General features: G+C 52.8%; 2 protein-coding genes across 5 annotated transcripts; one reads left to right on the top strand and one right to left on the bottom strand.

Annotated features, from left to right (window-relative positions):
- Positions 1-1,673: 1,673 nt before the first annotated feature.
- On the top strand, positions 1,674-5,346 carry LOC125149646 (mediator of RNA polymerase II transcription subunit 15-like). 2 transcript variants are annotated; one of them, XM_047828789.1, is made up of 5 exons: positions 1,683-2,117; positions 2,640-2,800; positions 2,899-3,062; positions 3,526-3,624; positions 4,310-5,346. In XM_047828789.1, the coding sequence occupies exons 1-5, from the start codon at positions 2,109-2,111 to the stop codon at positions 4,444-4,446; spliced, it is 570 nt and encodes a 189-aa protein (XP_047684745.1). In that variant the 5' UTR covers positions 1,683-2,108; the 3' UTR covers positions 4,447-5,346. The 2 variants fall into 2 exon arrangements, with proteins under 2 accessions (XP_047684746.1, XP_047684745.1); XM_047828790.1 differs by lacking the exon at positions 3,526-3,624 and having other exon boundaries at positions 1,674-2,117.
- Positions 5,347-6,059: 713 nt separating this feature from the next.
- Positions 6,060-12,149, bottom strand: LOC125149542 (coiled-coil domain-containing protein 74B-like). 3 transcript variants are annotated; one of them, XM_047828625.1, is made up of 7 exons: positions 11,576-12,002; positions 10,294-10,335; positions 7,963-8,125; positions 6,957-7,146; positions 6,800-6,882; positions 6,647-6,718; positions 6,060-6,493 (listed from the first exon to the last, which is right to left on the bottom strand). In XM_047828625.1, the coding sequence occupies exons 1-7, from the start codon at positions 11,823-11,825 to the stop codon at positions 6,355-6,357; spliced, it is 939 nt and encodes a 312-aa protein (XP_047684581.1). In that variant the 5' UTR covers positions 11,826-12,002; the 3' UTR covers positions 6,060-6,354. The 3 variants fall into 3 exon arrangements, with proteins under 3 accessions (XP_047684581.1, XP_047684579.1, XP_047684580.1); XM_047828623.1 differs by having other exon boundaries at positions 6,957-7,134; positions 11,576-11,944; XM_047828624.1 differs by lacking the exon at positions 10,294-10,335 and having other exon boundaries at positions 11,576-12,149.
- Positions 12,150-18,714: the final 6,565 nt, after the last annotated feature.

Genomic DNA, 18,714 nt, shown 5'->3' with positions numbered 1-18,714 from the left:
TCTGTTAATAACCATACATTATATTGAATAAGCATGTATTTTTGCAGAAGTTTCATATATAATTCCTTTTTTTTTTTTTTTTTAACGATGGAATCCAGTGCTGACAGGAATTCTCAGAGCAAGCGGAAGATGGTCAAGGCATGCTACTCTCTGGCTTTGGAGCTGTAGAAACTGGGCAGGCAGAAGGAAGCAATAAGCAATAAGAAGAAGGAAGCATCAGTTGTCCCAAGCCTGAAGGATTGGAACTGTAAAAACGTCTCTGGAAAGACTTTGACACAAATCTGGTTTTAAATAAATGAGGGTTAGAATAAGCAGTGATTTGTGACTAGACTTCAGTTTAATAACTTGTGTTTGGGGATTCTCTCCTTAATGTTTTACTGCTTATATAATTTTCTCTATATATTTTTAAGTTTATTTATTTTGAGAGAGAGAGAGCGAGCGAGCAGGGGAGGGAGACACAGAGGGACAGAGAGAGAATCCTAAGCAGGCTCCCTCCTTTCAATGCAGAGACCAACATGGGGCTTGATCTCATGAACCATGAGATCATGACCTGAGCCAAAAGCAAGAGTCAGACACTTAACCAACTGAGCCGCCCAGGTGCCCTGAATTTTCTATATTAAAAAGGCACCATTGAGATGCCTCGGTGGCTCAGATGGTTGAGCATTTGACTCTTGATTTCAGCTCAGGTCATGATCTCAGGGTCGTGGGATTGAGCCCTGCATCAGGCTCCATGCTTAGCATGGAGCCTGCCTAAGATATTCTCTCTCTCTCTCTCTCTCTCTCTCTCTCTCTCTCTCATTCTCTCTCTCTCCCTTTGCCCCTCTCCCCTAAAAATAAAAAAAAAAACCCACAACTGAATGAAAAGGAGTCTTAATCTCCCTCAAAGCCAACGAGTGAAACTTCCAGCACCAATATCCACCTGCAAGCAGAACAGACCAGGGGGTGAGGTGGGTAAGTACTGAACCTTCAAATCCAAACATCAGTGAACAGTGAGCTAAGTGTCCTCTGAGGCAATTCTCTCTCAGCCAATGAAGAACCCAGGCATGAGTCAGAGATGAGACCACAATGGAATCCCCCAGTCAGGAGTGGAAATAAAGCCACAGTGGCACTGTGACCCTCCATTCAGGCCTGGTGTGGAACTCAGACTTAGCTACACTGAGTATCTGAGCAGGACACTAGAAACTGCAGAACTAGATGTATTGAGCTGGGCGGCACTCAAGCCTCTAGGCTCGATCCCTCTTTGGGATTGTAGGGCTTTGGTGGTGAGACGGAGTTTAGAGAAGGGGTCTCGGGCCTCCACAGGTGCCTCCAAGCCCTTGGCCCCTTGTCTTTGCCAGTATCCAGCCCCTGCCCTGCCCCTGACTTCCCAGTGGCTTTGGGCAAATGACTGCATCTCATTTACTCCGTTGCAAAAGGAGTGACTATGGCTCACCCGGGTTGGCTGTGAAAATGAAACAAGACATCGCCTTGAGAAGGACTTGTAAGGCATTGGAGCCCTGGTTCACAACATGGCACACGTGCCCTGCCCCCAGCTGCCAGCTGTGCTGCTCTGAACGCCAGAGACGGGCCAGCTCTGCAGAACTGTGCACATGGACTGGCCTTTGGGTTCTGTCCCTATTTCTGCATCAGTTTGGCTATGCTCCCTTCTAGAAGATCTTCTCTGTTCTATTTACCGTGCAAAATGCTAGAAACTGCAGAACTAGATGTATTGGAGCTGGGCAGCACTCAAGCCTCTAGGCTCAATCCCTCTTTGGGACTCTAGGGCTTGGGGCAGGGACCTGGCCTCTGTCTCTCCCCCTGACCCATCACCTTTATGCCCTCTTCTGATGAGCAGGACCGGACAGCTCCTGGACGTGGGACCATCTTGCCTTATACTCTGGGTCTAGGAATAGTTCAATGACTGGGGCTCCTGTGGAGGGTTCTGGTGGCCAAGGCTGGTTCCATGCACACCAGGACAAGCTAGGCAGGGAGCGGTTGGGATGAGTGCTCAAGAGCCGCTGACACCTCATCCTTGAGCACCCAGAATCAGTCACATCCCCTCTCCCCATAGGTGCCCCCTGAAAACACTCCAGAAGTGTGAGATTGCCCTGGAGAAGCTCAAGAATGACATGGCAGTGGTGAGTGGGGCACCATGGCCTGGTGGTATTCAAAGGGCCACAGGCATCTGTGGGGAGAATTCAGAACCACAAGCTGAGAGAAGCCTTCACAGTCAGGAGTGGGCAGAGGGGCCATGCTGCTCAGCCTGGGGACCTTGCCCAGGAGTCTTTTGCCAGGTCAGGTCTGCTGTGCGGAAGGAGAGTATATGTGGGAACATGGGAGAAGTCACCCTGTGGCTGTGGTCCTGGGGTGCTTTCTGCAGCCCCCAGGTGCATGGGCTTTCTTGTATGCCCATCTCCACCATCAGGCCTCTAGCCAGCCCTGCCCAGCCCCAGTCCAAGCCCTGGGGGAAGGGAACTCTGGGGAAGGTCAAGGCTGCAGAAGGCAGGAGAATGTATCCAGGATCAGCCGTATTTGTCTCCAGGGGGGCAGAGGTTGTGGGGAAGCCACAGAAGTCTGGCTGTGAAGGATAAGGACTTCAGGGTCTAGAAAGCCTCCCCAAGAGTGGGCTGCTGACGTCCCCACTGCCCATCCTGTCACAGCCCACGCCCCCACCACCCCCGGTGCCGCCAACCAAGCAGCAGTACCTGTGCCAGCCACTCCTGGATGCCGTCCTGGCCAATATCCGCTCACCTGTCTTCAACCATTCCCTGTACCATACATTCGTGCCAGCCATGACGGCCATCCACGGCCCACCCATTACGTACGTACAGTCCAGGGTTCAGCCTCGCAGTGGGTGGTGGGCCGTGGGCCACGGGCCACAGCCTAGTGTGGTGTGGTGACCGTGGTGGTCTCTTCCAGGGCCCCGGTGGTATGCACTCGGAAGCGTAGGTTTGAAGACGAACGGCAGAGCATTCCTAACGTGCTCCAGGGAGAGGTGGCCAGATTAGACCCTAAGTTCTTGGTGAACTTGGACCCATCTCACTGCAGTAACAACGGCACCGTCCACCTGATATGCAAGTTGGGTGCGTACAGGGGAGGGCGGGCGGGGCTGGTGCTATGGGAGAGTGAGTCCTGAGCTACAGCCCAAGGCCCTAGAGCAGGCCCAGCACAGGCCCGCATGATCCATGTGGACAGGCACTTGGCCTCCCACAAACAGGCATGCTCACACCACACCCTGAAGCCCACCATCCCTGTGTCCTCCTGGATCCTCACACATACCTGGCCCAGGAGGTGCTCTGAGGGCAGAGCCCTGAGCCCACAGACTCTTATCTCTCACCGGCCTGCCAGGGAAGCCCCTCCCTCCCAACCAGATATGGCTGTGCTTGCCTGAGGCCTTAGGGAGATGTGGAAGTGGGAATCAGAGTGACCTCCAGACTGCAGCAAGCCTCACCAGAACCTTTTGGGATATGAAGAGCCCTGTTTAGAGCAGGGCTATGAGGCAGGGCAGCCTGGGCCAGGTCACAGGCATAGACACATGTGTTGCAGATGACAAGGATCTCCCAAGCGTGCCGCCGCTGGAGCTCAGTGTGCCTGCCGACTACCCCGCCCAGAGCCCACTGTGGATTGACAGGCAGTGGCAGTACGGTGAGCCAAGAGGACAGCCTTGGGGAGGCCTCACGGCTGCCGTCTAGGGACCCTGGTAGGGGGCATCAGCTCAGGGCAACCGAGATTTGCTCTGTGCCCCGCAGCTGAGGCCCCTCCTCCCCTTTCTCTGCTGCCCCTCTGTGGGCAGGAGTGGGTTGCCCAGAAGTCACTTGGGAAGAAAGGGGTCCATCCTGTGTCTGCAGGGCGGTCACCTGTAGTGAGAGAGAGGCGAGCAGGTCCAACCGCCTTTGTGGGCCTCTGCAAGGCTGTTACGGGAGTACAGAAGGAGCTTGGGTTTATGGAGACCCACCTGGGTGACATGGCTTCAAACCAGAGGCCCGGAGAGACCCCTGTTGATGGTGGCCAGTCCCCCTGCAGTGCAGAGCTGGTGCATAGCGCTGGGATCCCAAGGCTGTCCCTGAGAGAAAGCCCTGGGCTCCAGACCTGTTCACATTCCAGTTCTCCACTGATGCATGGGCCTGGGAGGGGACCGTGTTGGCCGCCCCACTGTGTGCGGGAGATGGCATCCTGGTCAGGTTGACTGGCTTTGATGCCCCAGACGCCAGCCCTGTGTCTGTGGGGCGGCCTTTCATAAAGAGTTGCTTGTGCAGCCCAGGGTCAGGCCCAGCACTGGCTGTCCCGGCGGAGGTCACAGCGGCACTCATGGCCCGTTGCTCTGTTGCAGACGCCAACCCCTTCCTGCAGTCAGTGCACCGGTGCATGACCTCGAGGCTGCTGCAGCTCCCGGACAAGCACTCGGTCACAGCCCTGCTCAACACCTGGGCGCAGAGCATCCACCAGGCCTGCCTCTCCGCCGCCTAGCCACCCACCCACTGGGGACCACGGGGATAGCCGGCAACCTTGTCAGGGCCACAGCGGACATGCACCTCACGTTGGACATTTCTAGGTGTTGGCTCCCTTAGAGAACCTGGGCTTAGATTAGCTTTCCTGCTTTTATCTTCTGCCTTGGGGACCTGCCAAACATTTTCCCATACTTGTACATGACTGGGCAGGTGGCTGTGGAGCTGGCTGCTTCGTGGTGGGGTTGGGACTCCCCCCACCTCCACTCCCCCCCGGGAGTCGGACATGCCTCAGCCCTGTGTGCTCCTCCTTGGGCTGCTGTCCCCTTGGCTTCTCCAGGGCCCATGCCCTTCCTCAGCAGCCTGGGGGAGAACTCCAGGTCTCGTTAGAGCCTCTTGTGTGTGTGCCAGAAAACTTTTTGTTTCTGTAGGGGAACATGGAGAGCATAGGAAACCCTGAAAACACACACGGAATTCTCTGGTCACGGGTTTGGGTTCAGACCCTTCCACCATTGCCGTGGGGGGCACGCCACTGGAAAGCTCCTGGATCCAAGGGCCGCTGGCTGCGTCTCAGAAGGAAAGTCGGCCAGCAGGCAGTTGCGAATCCCCTGCCATCACCTGGGACTCATACCTCATGGCATTCTCCCTTTAAGCCATGGGGGTCTGCTCAGCACTGTGGGGTGCCTAGGGAGCAGGGACACCTGAGTGGATCCTGTACCCGGCACCGTGCCCACTCACTGGGCACTTGGGCCTGTTCTTGGGTCAGGGCAGCATCCTCAGGACCTGGCGTCATCAGAGCTGCTCCAGAGAGTGAAAGCTCCCTGACAGGGCATCAGCCCTCTGGCCATGAGAAGCTTCCCCTTTTGTATGTGCACTACCGTGTCATCTGTGGTTCTTATAATAAATTTATTATTCCTGTGTTTGTCATGAGTTTGTCACTGTGTCCCCTCCCACAAGTCTGGGACCACTATCCAGTGAGGTATGCTTTCAGGGCCGAGCCAGATTCCTCACCTTGGAGATGGCCGTGGATGCCCAGACCTTAGTTCACCCTTTTTTGACAGTATCAGTGCCTCATCCTGGTTTACCCCGAGGTTTCTGGCAAAGCTCCTGCTGCCCAAAGAAGAGGCAGAGATCAGCACTGAGGAAATGGCCAGTGGGGCCAGTAGCCCTGTCCTGCCAGGGGAGGGTCGACACTAAAACTGACCACACCCATGAGACATAGGAAGCTCCGGTTCTGGTGAGTAAAGGGGTGGTGAGGCTCTTGGGTGGGAATCTCAGGGTGGGACCCTAGCGCCCTGGAGAGGACCATTCTCCCATGGCCGTGGCCCTCCACAGCAGAAGGCAGCTCGGTAGGATGGCTCGTTAGCTGGGATTGTCAGTGTGGAGGCTGGACGGCGCTGTGGCAGGGGGGACGGGACTTGCCCTTGTGCCTGGAAGGCAGTCCCAGCCCAGCCAAGGGCCAGGAAACCCCCTGCACTCAAAGAAGGGTGCATGCTGTGCCTGCCCGTGGCGCAGGGCACCCACCAGGCCCTGGACAAGTCCTGGTGACTGCCCCAGTGGGCCCCTCCCACCGCAGGGAGCAGAGCTGGGGGCACAGGGCAGGGCAGCCATGTCAGATAGCGGTGAGGGATGAGGTTCACAAGTGGAGAAACGAGCTTTATTTCCAGTCTTCAACAGGTAGGGTAATACTTATTTAATGTGTTTTTGTGTAAATGCAGAATAGCAAAATACCGAGCAAGAAAACAGTGTCTCGGTTCTGAGAGCAACCAAGTACTTTATCTGCCATGAACTTTGCTTATCTGGAATTTCGTGCGGCCTAAACGTGGTCGAATTCTTTTGAAGTGCTATCTAGAGAGGGTTAGCGTCTCCAGCTGTAGGGCATTGGCCTGGCCCTGACCTGGCATGCAGACGTCGACACGTGCCGCCCGCCTCAAAGGACAGAGCGGTGCAGCCGCCGGCGCTGCACCACCTGCAGCCTTTTCTGCCGCTCAGCAAAGTTACTCTTCAAGGTCTGCTTCAGCGCGGGCAGGATGGGGCGCTCTGCCACGGGCATAGGGCTCAGAATCAGGCTGGTAGGGCAGAGGGAGGTCACTACAGGTGCCCCCGGGAGCAGGAGCGGAGACTTGGCTGGCAGCAGGGCCCCAGGCAAGGCACTGAGCTGTCCCTGCCCCTTATGTACTGGGCTCAGGCCACCCCACCCTCCCCCTGCCGGTGGGACTCACCATTTCTTGGGGATGCCCTTGGTGGGGACCTTGGGGAGCTGCATGGCTCCCTGGTGAAGGGCCTCCTGGTCCCTGGTGAAAGAGGAGTCGGTAGTGAGCCCCAAAAGAGCAGACCTCACTGGGATGCGGTGGGGGCCACGCCGAATCACTCACTTGGGAGAGCTGGGGCCGGCCTCCTCAGATGCAGCCTTGGGCCTCCTCAGGTTCCCTTCCAGGAGGGCCTTGAGGTGCTGCAGCTGGAAGGCAGGGAGAAGAGGGGCAGTGGGCGGGGTCTGCGGAGGCACTGGGGTCCCCGCTGCCTGAGCCTCACCTCTTGGGCCTGCAGGAGGTTGGCGTTCCACAGCTGGCGGATGACCACTTCGCATTGCTGAAGCGTGGTGGGCTTGCGCAGGTGCAGGGGCAGATTCATCACGGGGGGCTGCTTGCCCTTGTGCTGGCTGCCTGCCACCCAGGGGGCTGCTGCACTGGACGTCTCCACTTCTTCATCTCTGGAACAGGCACTACAGCAGCCCAGAGCTAGCCTGCCAGGATTGGTCTAACCACCCACCACCTCTCTTGAGGGCGGCATCCACACCAGTGTGCGGCTGGTGTGGGGAAGAAGGGTGTGTCTACACAGCCTCGTCGGGGTCTGGTTCCCTTCTGCTGGCCAGGGTGCTCCAGACACCAGGTGGCGGGGGTGGGGGGCCATCTCTGGTGCCAGCTGTGACCTGGGCGTATCCCTTCCTCTCCCCTCAAGGTGCACCGAGGGTCAGATGTGGTTCAAGCTGTGTGACTGCCCTCACTCCTGACCCCACACCTGTGGGGCTGGTTGAGAGGGACTCTAAGTAAGGACCGTGCAGAGAAGCAGGACCCCGTCCTGCTGGCTGAACTACCCAGGGGACAACAGGGTCTCTTCGGATGCAAAGTCCAGGTTCACTGCTGCTTTCCAGGAAGTCCCAGAAACAGGTGTCAACCCTGGTCTTGCTCTGGCCTGCTGGCTCTGTGCCTTGCGGAGGCCAAGCACATTTCCCAGGGTGAGCCCAGGAACCCAACTTACTGTTGTTCTTTTGCTTGTTGTCTTGGTGAGAAGCAAACTAATGTGAAGGCCAAGTTACTTTGTTTCATTTCTGTGAGAAATTAGTTTCTGGGCTGCTGTTGGCACCTTCGTGTGGGCTCAGGTCAGCACAGGGCATTGCCCGCCAGATGGGCCTGCCTGGAGTGAGTCTGCTTTCACCCTGGAGACTGACCCATTTGGAAGGGCAAGGCAGCTGGCTGGTTCCAGAATGTGAACCTACTAAATGCAACGCTGGGCCCACAGGGTACAGGTGAGCCCTTACTTGGCCTGCCCCTGCACCCCTGGGGCTTGGTCCCGCTTGCTGTTGTGAAACAGGGCAGCAGCTGGGGTCTTCTCTTCCAGGTCCGTCTTCGGAGGAATGTCAGTTTTTGAGTCTTGCTTCTTGGAGAAGCTGGGCCGGGGCCTGGCCTTTCCTTGAGAGTTGGCTGTAGATCAGACCCAGACAGGGCAGTCACTGTGGGTGGGCATCAAGAGCCAGGGCCCACGTCCTCCAGGATTGGCTGTGAGTGCCCAAGGAGCGCCTGCCCTCTGCCTCGGTTTCCTCCTTGTAAAGGAGAGATGGTAACAGAGTCCCCATTGGGGGGGCTGCCAGGTGACCCAAAAAGGGGGTCTGTGGGTGGTGCCTGCTGAACGCCCTAAAATTACTGCTGCTGTAGAAGCTGGCCTCCCCCTACTTGTACTGGGTCAGTCTCCCATGCCTCGGGGAAGTCCAGGGGTCAGGGTGGCCCCGCAGCTGTTCCCTGACTCTGAAGCAGCACCCCATTTTGGGCAAAATGAAACTGTATGAGAGTTCTGGGACCCGGCCTGCACAGACTTCCTTTCCACGGACAAGGCCCACGGCCTGCCTAGGCCCTGCATGGAAGGGGCAAGGGCCACTCCCGGGGAGGATGCCTGGCCTCTCACAGAGGCCGAGTGCAGAGAAGGGGCTATTAGCTCCCCTCACTCTGCAGAGGACACCACAAGCCCAGAACGCTAGGCAGGGCTGTCCCACCTGTATCCACCTGCTTGCAGGAAACACGACAAGCAGGGCTTCTGCCAGGCTGCCCTTGGAAGACCACTTAGGAAGGCTCAGGGGCTCCTCTCTTTGTATGCAGGCAGGGTGTGCCTGCCACAGGACCTTGTGCCCCACGTTGATCTGACGTTCACTTCCTTTGTAGCCAACCCCGCTTTCGCTTTCGTAGTCTCCCTCTGGCCAACTCATGGTCCTGTCACACCCCTCCTCGGCTCCTTCCTTCCTGCTGGTGTCAGCTGGCGGCCACCCTCTCTGGCTCCCTTCAGCTACTCCTTAACCCTTAAGTCCACAGAGCTTGGCAAAGGTGCAATCTGGTCAGCACCCCACACTGGCCATCGGGGCCCAGGGCCCCAGTGGGGCATGTGCCCCTCCCCTGACCCTGAGTTCACACAGGGTGCTGGCATGCCAACTGACAAGGTCGAATTTGAGACGGACTTGATGGATCGAAAGCTGGAATTGGAAGTGCTGCCTGTGGGAAATGCACACGGTTAGTCTGAGATGGTGGCAGCACCACCTTGGTCCCAGCTTTCCCGGACACTTCTGTGCCCCGCTGTTGGGAGGGGCCAGGCCACCCGTGCCTTCCTCCTGGCCCTGCAGGCCTGTGTGTTTGTGTTTGTGTTTGTGTTTGTGTTTGTGTTTGTGCAGAGCCCTCCCCCCCGCTCTGGTGAGGCAGAACCAAGGCCAAGGGGAAGGTGATTTCTGGAAGGGCCATCCAGAAAGCAGCGGGCTTGGGCCCGAAGAAGCAGGCCCTGAATGGGAGGATGGCCTCTTCTGATATCCCACTGGGGACCCCCGACCCTGCAGGACTGGGACCATTAACAGGCCCTGCCACTTGCCCAGGATAGCTCACTGGAACTGCTCTGCTCTGCTCGAGGAGGGCCCACCACCACTGTTCCCATATTCCATGTCCCCTAGGAAGGGAGCCCCGGGACATCCCCAGACTGGGGCATACCAAGCTAACACCTCTCAGACCACCTCTTGATGTCAGACTTGGCCCCAAAGGTATGTGGGGGGAACAGGCCCAACACGGCCTGAGTCTCCCTGGGCTGGGCTGGAGGACAGGCAAAGAGAAAGGGGCTGTCACGATGAGGAAGGGCCTTAGACGAGTGACTGCAGGTCTCTCTGTCTCTACACTTGCTCACAGCAGACATGGCAGGGAGGATCCCCAGAAGGACTGTGCCCAGAGCCGTCTGTGCCAGAGGCACAGGGCTGGGGGCTGCCATAGCAGCAACCCAAGTAAAAGAATCCAGCAGAGCAGCAAGGCTGGGGGCCCGGGGGCGGGGCGGTGGTGGCAGGGGTGGGGTCTCGGCAGCCCCACCCCAAGCTGCTCTTCCTGCTTCCTTACTGCAGACTTCAGGCCTTGGGATCCCCGAGAGCCCCACCTGCTGTGCTTGGGTGCACAGTCACCCACACCATGGCGGGGGGTGGGGGGCAGTGGTGTCTGTCCAGGTCCCCCAGGATTCCTCCCCACTGGGATAGTACATGGGCCAGTGCAGCTAGCTGGGTAGACACAGGCACTCTGGAGGGGCTATTCCTGACAGAAGTAATTTCCCATCAGGCACCCAAGGGCCTCAGTCTTACCTTCCTTTGGCTTCTGATTCATTATTAGCTTGTAATGGAGATCTGAAAGCAAGCATGTGCTCTGGTCATTTTTGAAACTGCAGCCATTTTGGGAGGAGAGGTTTTGGCTTGCCCTGTGCACTCCCCGCTGAACCCCTGAGAGACCTCACACACTGCCCCGTGGGCCAAGCCTTTACCCTGGGTGTCTTAGGGCCAGCAATGCCTCTAGCTGTTCCCTGAGCCAGAGCCCTTGGGTGAGAGCCTCGCCAGGAGTCCATTCCTCTGCCCATGACATCTATAGGGCACCCTCTGCTAGGTGGAGCCCCAAGCTCCAGGGGAACAGAGGTGAGTGAGTCAGGATGGCCCAGTCCTCCAGGAGCCCCTAGTCATGGATGAGCAAATGTGGTCAGAGCAATGATCAAGCGACACCCAGAACGTGAGCTGGCCACATCCAGCCTGGGCATCAGGGAGGGACAGGGGTGAGACTCAAGACTCCTTATGTCAGGAGGAGGGAGTCCTGACATCATGGTGATCCCTTGATCTAATAGCCCTTCAGGTAAAGGCAACAGGAGAAAGGTGGGGAGAAACTGAGACAGGGCTAAGAATGTGGGGGGAGGAGTTCCAACTAGAGCATAAGGGAGAAGAGAGAGGACAGCAGTGTCCCACCGTGATAGGCCTTAAGTTCTGCTTCAGGCCTGGCCCATGGCGGTGAGGAGCCACCAGCGGGGCAAAGTTAGGAAGGACCTGCCCTGAGGAGACGAGGGGGCAGGGGGAGGTGTCCAAGGAGGGGCTGGATGGGAATGGCAAGTCGGCTCTCGATCTGTGTTTAGTTTGTGAAAATCACTGAGCTGTACACTCGCACTTTTTACTTCCATAAAAGTTTTTTAGAACAGGCGGGCCCGACTTGCCTAGAGAGGAGACTGCGACCCGGCTTAATGTGGGAAACGCTGCACAGCCAGACCACCCCACCAGACCGTGGGGCGGCCCCGTCGACCCCGCCCACGAAGACCCAGGTTTGGGGCCCGGGGGTGCGGAGGAGGCAGGGGGTGCGGAGGCGGCAGGGGGTGCGGAGAGGGCAGGGGGTGCGGAGGGGGCAGGGAGTCCGAGACCCACGTAGCAGGACCCGGGGTGGGGCTTGCTGCCCTGTGTCCTCCTTATACCCTGTTTAAGGGTTTCTAAACCTCGTGTTCTAGAGTCCACGAGTGTTTCGGTACTGGAGGCACCCGGGAGCGGCAGGTCTGCCTCTCCCTCGGGCCCCAGCCGCGGAAGACGCCTCACTCGCGGCCGCGGCGCCCGGACTCACCCTTGTTCTCCCGCTTGAGGTGCTCGATCTCCTCGTGGAGCTTGACCAGTGTCTCCGAGTGCTGCTGCTGCAGGAACTGCAGGCTCTTCTCCAGGTCCACGACCCGCTTCTGCGCCTCGATGAGCCCAACCTGCGTGCTGTGCTGCGCGGCCTGGAGGATGGCGGGCGGGCGCAGGCGCGACGTGCCCCGGGAGCCCGGGAGCCCCGAGCTGGGGGGCCGCTGCCCGGCCGCCGCCACCCCCGCCCTCATGTCGCCGCTGCCGCCGCCTCTGCCGCCGCCTCTGCCGTCGCTGCACTCCCACTTGGTGGCTCGAGTGCCCCGGCCTGGTGCCGCGTCGCCATGGAAACGGGCGCGCGCGGGCGAGGGGGGCGGGGCGTGCGGCGGGGCGTCGTCTGTGATGCCCGAGAGACCACGCTGCTGGTGGGGGTGGGGCCTGCGTCAAGTTTGCCTGAGCTCGTACACCCTGACTTTGAAAGGCATCCTCTGAATTAAGGTCAGATAATCGTCCGCCTTTCCATAGGTCTTACTGTCCAATTGTCTATGCTTGTTTATTTTAATAGTTCGCTTCTGGAATAGATGATATGGATTACATATTCAAAAATCCAAAGGTAGAGGACTTTCTGCTTTATGAAATGTGGACAGAATATATGAAACAGCCACCTGGAAACAACGGAGAAGAACAAAAAGCAAAGTGGACGAAGGCAGCTCTTGAAAGAAGAGCTGCTTGGGGCGCCTGGGTGGTTCAGTTGGTTAAGTACCCAACTCTTGAGTCTGGCTCAAGTCACAACTGTGAGATGGAGACCCGTGTCAAGCTCTGCGCTGAGAGCAAGGAGCCTGATTGGGTCTCTCTCTCTCCCTGTCTGTCTCTCTCTCTCTCCCTCTCTCCTCTCTCTCTGCTCCTCCTCCGCTTGCATGCTCTCTTTCTCTCAAAATAAATAAATAAAACTATTTTTAAAAAGAAGAGCTGCCTTTTCCCTGAGCTCTCTCTTCTGGTCAGCCAGACCTCAAACAGGAAGCCACAGTCCTATTGGTTGCAGAAGGCAGAGGATGGAATTTGGGAAGGACAGTGCAGCTGGAAACTGAGGGGGCAACACAGTGAAGTTTGGAGCCTCTGCAAGTGAGGAGTTGAAAGCAATAAACTTCAAATATGTGGCTGGCCTGAACTGCCCACAGAATTCCAGGGATTCCAGGGAAAGAGAAAGAGCTGGAAGGCCAAAAGCTGAGAAGAGATTCATTTGCTGCTAGCTCCAGGGGAGACAGAATTTGGAGTCTGACAGAGCAGCTTGGTAAACGCCTCAGTTTTTCTTTTAACCCCCAAAAGGATCACACCTTGGTAATAAAGACTATGTTCTAGAAATAAGAGATTTGCCTTAGAACTAAGGGCAAAATCAGAAAATACCCACCCTCATAAAACTTAAAAGCCCAGCCTCCACAAGGTTTTGGTGACGTTCCAATAATTCAACCCCCTGGAGAACAAAACTCAACACTCTTCAGAGAATTATAACAGAACCCAGAATCTCTGTGTCCTGTCATCCATGATGTCTGCTATACAATAAAAAATACCAGACATGCCAAGAAACAGACAAATGTGACTGAGTCACGAGAAAAAAAAATCCAGATTCAGTCAATGGAAATAGATCTGCAAATAATACTAGATAAGAAAAGTTACAGAAAAGTATTTTATAATGAATATGATTAAAACCTACAGAAAAAGATGGCCATAGTGAGTGGAATCATAGAAAAAAAAATGATTGATAAAGCGTTAAAAATGAAAGGGAAAAAAAAGGAAATCCTACAACTACAAATGTACCTGGATTTCTGGTTTCCTGGTCCAGCCTTGGCAATCATCGCTGCCATCCGCACAAAAGAGAAAGTCGCTGACAAGCAGAAAAATCAATGAACTCTTCTTAGATCCATCAGAGAACTGAGATCACAGGACAAACGGCTGCCCCCAAATTGGAGAGACAGAGAATCACAACCCACTGGAGCATCAATCTCTGTCTGAACCACTACCAGGCGAGGAAAAGCTAAACTGTAATGGATGAATTGCTGGTGTGGCCAGTGTAGACAAGGGTTAAAGAGTTCAGGGGGCAGAGGTCCAATCTTAAGGGGCCCGCACCTTTGTGAGTTTAACCTCCAGGAGCCCTACCAGATTCTCATGAGGAAGAAAGATGGAAAAAATCCCCTTGTGGTCCCAACAGGAAGAGGGTGAGGCAGCCATTTTGAAGTATTGCCCAGAGCTTTCTGTTCTTCAGGGATTTCCCTCAAAACAAACTAAGACAGCCCCAAATGCCAAACCGGCTGGGATTTTAATAGAGCCTAACAGACCTGGAGGAAAAGAAATACCTAACTCTAGCTGCTTCTAGCCTTCCCCTCTCTCCACACCTTTCTACCACATCAGTGGGGGCCTGTGTAAAAATGGGATACAAGCGAAAGAATTGCCCATCTCAGAACTAATTTAAGAAGTGTCTAGGGGCATCTGTGTGGCTAAGTTGGTTAAGCATCTGACTCTTGATCTCAGCTTAGGTCTTGATCTCAGGTTCATGAGTTCAAGCCCTACATTGGGTCCCATGCTGGGCATGAAGTCTACTTTAAAAAAAAATAATAATAATAAGTTTCTAGGAAAACCCAAAGACAACAAGGAAGACAAATTGAGGGCACCGGAGGAATATTTTGCCTCTGACACCTATGGCTGCAACAAGCAATAAACATGGACTAAACCCTGGCAAGATAAACAAAATCTCATGCTACAGGCCTGTTTACCTCAGTTGCTTCTTCACAGCACATCATATCCAAATTTCAACAAAAAATTACAAGGTATACTATGAGGTGCCTGGGTGGCTCAGCCAGTCAAGTGTCCAACTTCGGCTCAAGCCATGATCTCACAGTCCATGAGTTCAAGCCCCACACTGGGCTCTCTGCTGTCAGCGCAGAGCCTCCTTTGGATCCTCTATCTCCCTCTCTCTCTCTCTCTCTCTCTCTCTCTGCCCCTCCCCAGCTGGCTCGCTCTCTCTCAAAATAAATAAACCTAAAAAAAAAATTACAAGATATACTAAAAGACACACACACACACACAAACTCCCACATAGTTTGAAGAGACAGAACAAGCATCAGAGCTAGACTTGGATCTGGAGAGATGTTGGAATTATTGAATTGAAATTTTTATTTTTTCACATCTTATTTTATTTTATTTTTTATTTTAAAGAGAGAAAGAGAGTGCAAGCAGGGGAGAGGGGCAGAAGGAGAAAGAGAGGATCTTAACCAGGCTCCATGCTTAGCGAGGAGCCTGACACAGGGCTTGATCCCGTGACCCTGGAATCATGACCTGAGCTGTAATCAACAGTCAGACTTCAACTGACTGAGCCACCCAGGCGCCCCATCAGATTGGGAATTTTAAACAACTATGATGACTATGCTAATGGCTCTAATGGAAAAAGTGGACAATATGAAAGAATTGATGGATAATGTAAGCAAAGAGATGTAAACTCTAAGAAGGTAAAGGAAATGTGTGAAATCAAGAACGCTGTAACACAAGTGAAGAATGCCTTTGATGGGCTTATCAGCCGACTGGGCGAGGCCAAGGAAAGAATCAATGAGCTTGAAGTTACGTCAAGAGAAACTTCCAAAACTGAAATATGAAGAGAAGGATGAATGAAAATGACAGAACAGAATATCCACAAATCCTGTGACTGTTTCAAAAGGTGTAACGTATGTAGAGTGAGAAGACCGGAAGGAGAAGAGAGAAAGGAACAAAAAATATTTACAGCAATAACGACTGATAATTTCAAAAATTAACGAAAGACAACAAATCACAGATCCAGGAAGCTCAGGGAACACCAGGCAGGAGAAACACACACAAAAAATCTCCTCCTGGGCATATCACATTCTCACTGGAGAAAATTAAAGACAAAGAGAAAATCTGGAAAGAAACCAGAGGAGGAAAAAAGAAAAAGGGCTTTCATAGTAAGAAGTAAAGATAGAATCACATCGCATTTCTCCTCAGAAACCACGCAAGCAAGAGAGTGAAGAAAGATATTCATGTTGAAAGAAAAAAGCCACAAACTTAGAGTACTGTATCTAGCTACATTTTCCTTCAAAAGTAAAGAAGAAATAATAAAGACCTTCTCAGACAAACAAAAATTGAGGAACTTCGTTGCCAGTAGCCCTGCTTTGTGAGAAATGTTAAAAGAAATTCTTCAGAAAGAAGAAAAATGACATAGGTCAGACACTAAGATCTACATTAAGAAAAGAGCATTAGAGAAGGAATAAATGACGGTAAAAAAAAAATTGCTGTTTCATATTCTTAAAACTTAAAAAAAAATTGTGGGGCTCGAACTCACAACCCCAAGATAAAGAGTCACATGCTCCACCGACTGAACCAGCCAGGCACCCCTTCTTTTTCATATTCTTGTTTTTAAGCTTATTTATCTATTTTGAGAGAGAGGGAGAGAAAAGTGCAGGAGGGGCAGAGAGAGGGGGAGAGAGAGAATCCCAAGCAGGTTCTGCACTGTCAGCGCAGAGCCCCATGTGGGGCTCAAACTCACAAACCGTGAGATCATGACCTGAGCCAAAATCCAGAGTTGGATGTTTAACCGACTAAGCCACCCAGGCGCCCCGTCATATTCTTAATTAATCTTACAGATAACAGTTTGTTTAAAATAACCATAGCAAAAAATAATCATCATCATAGCAACAATGCATTTGGTAATTATAGCTTATCAATAAGTGAATGACAGCAATGTTATCAGAGATGGGAGGGAGAAATCAGAAATATTCTAAGGTCCTGCACTCCCGTGAGGTGCTATGGTGTTATTCTAAAGAGAACTTGGATTCACTGTAAGTGTATACTCAAGGGCAAACACTTAAAATAATTTTAAATCAAAAGTATAATTGATATGCTAAGAGAAGAGAGAAATGGGATAATATAAAAGGTTCAGTTAAAGGGGTGCCTGGCTGGCTCAGTCAGAAGAGCACGCAACTCCTAATCTTGTTGGGATTGGGAGCTCAAGCCCCACGTAGAGATTACTTAAAAATAAACAAACTTAAAAAAAAAAAAAAGTCTGAGTTAAAGCCAGACAAGGTGGGAAAAGAGTGGAAGACAAAAAGAGAAACAAAGAGCAATGAATAGAAAACAGTAACAGGGGCGCCTGGGTGGCTCAGTCAGTGGAACATCCGACTTCGGCTCAGGTCACGGTCTTGCAGTTCGTGAGTTCGAGCCCCGCGTCGGGCTCTGTGCTGACAGCTCAGAGCCTGGAGCCTGCTTCAGATTCTGTGTCTCCCTCTCTCTCTGCCCCTCCCCTGCTCATGCTCTCAAAAATGAATAAATGTAAAAAAAAAAAAAAAATGGTGTCAGGAACCTGAGAAAAATCACTTCTTACTGAAGCGACATCACAGTTGACTGTTTAACATTACAGTCTTTTGACAATTAAGGCAAAAGGAAAAGTCATTGTGGAATAGAGTTTTCATTCTCTCGCAAAGGAAATATGTACATTCTTCAGAAACAAATTTCTTTGGGACCCATATGGAGGGATTGAGCATTTTGGTGGCTTGGATAGGAAACATTGAGTAGAATGGATGATGTTTTCTAGAATACTTTCCCATAGTGCCTGGGTGGCTCAGTCGGTTAAGTGTCTGACGACTGTTGATCTCAGTTCAGGTCATGATCTTGCAGTTAGTGAGTTTGAGCCCCACATGGGGCTCTGTGCTGATGGAGTGGAGCCTACTTGGGATTCTGTCTCTCCTTCTCTCTGCCCCTCCCCGACTGGTGCTTGCGTGCTCTCTCTCTCAAAATAAACATTAAAAAATGTAAAAATAATAGGAAAAGAATACTTTCCTTAAGAGACAGGCAAGTCAGATGGATATTCATTTTATCATTTTTCCTTTTAAATGTATATATTCCTTTAATAAAATTAAAAGATAATGAAGATCTTTTAAAATCTACTGTTACAGGAAGATTTCAGTCTCTTCACTGCCACTATTCACAACGCCCCAGACATGAATACTACATATCTGGGGCTCTTTTTTCCAGTAGTTACCTCCATAGCTTTCGGTGATGTGCTTTTGCTACGATTTTTTAATTTATTTTGAGAGAGAGAGAGAGAGAGAGAGAGAATCCTAAGCAGGCTCTATGCTGTCAGCACAGAGCCCAATGTGGGGCTCGATCTCATGAACTGTGAGATCATGACCTGAGCTGAAATCAAGAGTCAGCCACTTAACCGACTGAGCCACCGGGGCACCTTTACTATTTCTTGATTTACCAAAATGAGCCACACCCACCGGCTTCCTTTCCTGTTCTAATGAGTGAGGGTTTAACTCACTTCTATCACCAATCCCACATTCTAACACAGTCCCATTATTATTCTCAGCTCCTCTCTTATTTATTAAAGATGTAATCCTACATCTTTAGTTTTGGTTTTACCTCATTTTACAGCAAACGAAGTGTGGCCGTGGGCTCGCGAAAGCATGATGTTGTCAGTGCCTCTGTCTGGAACTCACCGGTCCTGCTGTATTTCCCATCACCCTGAAGGATGGCGGAATGGCCTTTTGAAGATTTGCTTCTGGTGTCAGCTGGGTGAAATCACTTGGTGGAGCTAGCGTAATGTCCCTAATGTCCCGGGAGATGCGGGACGTGCTTTGAAGCAGCCACTAACGTGTAGTGAAGTTTCTTTCCCCGAGGCAAAGATATCCAAAGACTTCAGGAATCAAGGGGTAGAAGTGGGAGGAGCTTGTTTCACTGTTACTATTCTAATGACCTACCAGTAAAGTTTCAACTTCCCACCCCCACAGCTTCGGGTTCTGCTGGCTTAGAGGTCTTGCTTGGTTGCCACAGGTGGCAATGGACATGCTGGTTCCACTGAACAGGAAGCTGAGACTGCCACCTGGTGACTTTGTCAGGCAAAAAGGGGGTTGCTGTACCGGTTGGGTGGCTGGGCTTGATTACCAAGCGTAAATCGGTTTGCTACTCCAGAATGGGGGCAAGGAGGAACACCTGGAACCCAGGAGATTCTCTTGGTAATCTTACGTAGGGCTCCCACATGCTGTGGTAAAAATGACGGAAAACTATAGCAACCTAAAACAGGCAGGACTAAGGGGCGACTGGGTGGCTCAGTCGGTTAAGCGTCCGATTCTTGGTTTTGGC

This window comes from Prionailurus viverrinus, chromosome D3 (genome assembly GCF_022837055.1).
Source record: "Prionailurus viverrinus isolate Anna chromosome D3, UM_Priviv_1.0, whole genome shotgun sequence".
Lineage (NCBI taxonomy): Eukaryota > Metazoa > Chordata > Mammalia > Carnivora > Felidae > Prionailurus > Prionailurus viverrinus.
Note: the sequence above shows the minus strand (reverse complement) of the source record. Positions and strands in the feature narration are given on the sequence as shown.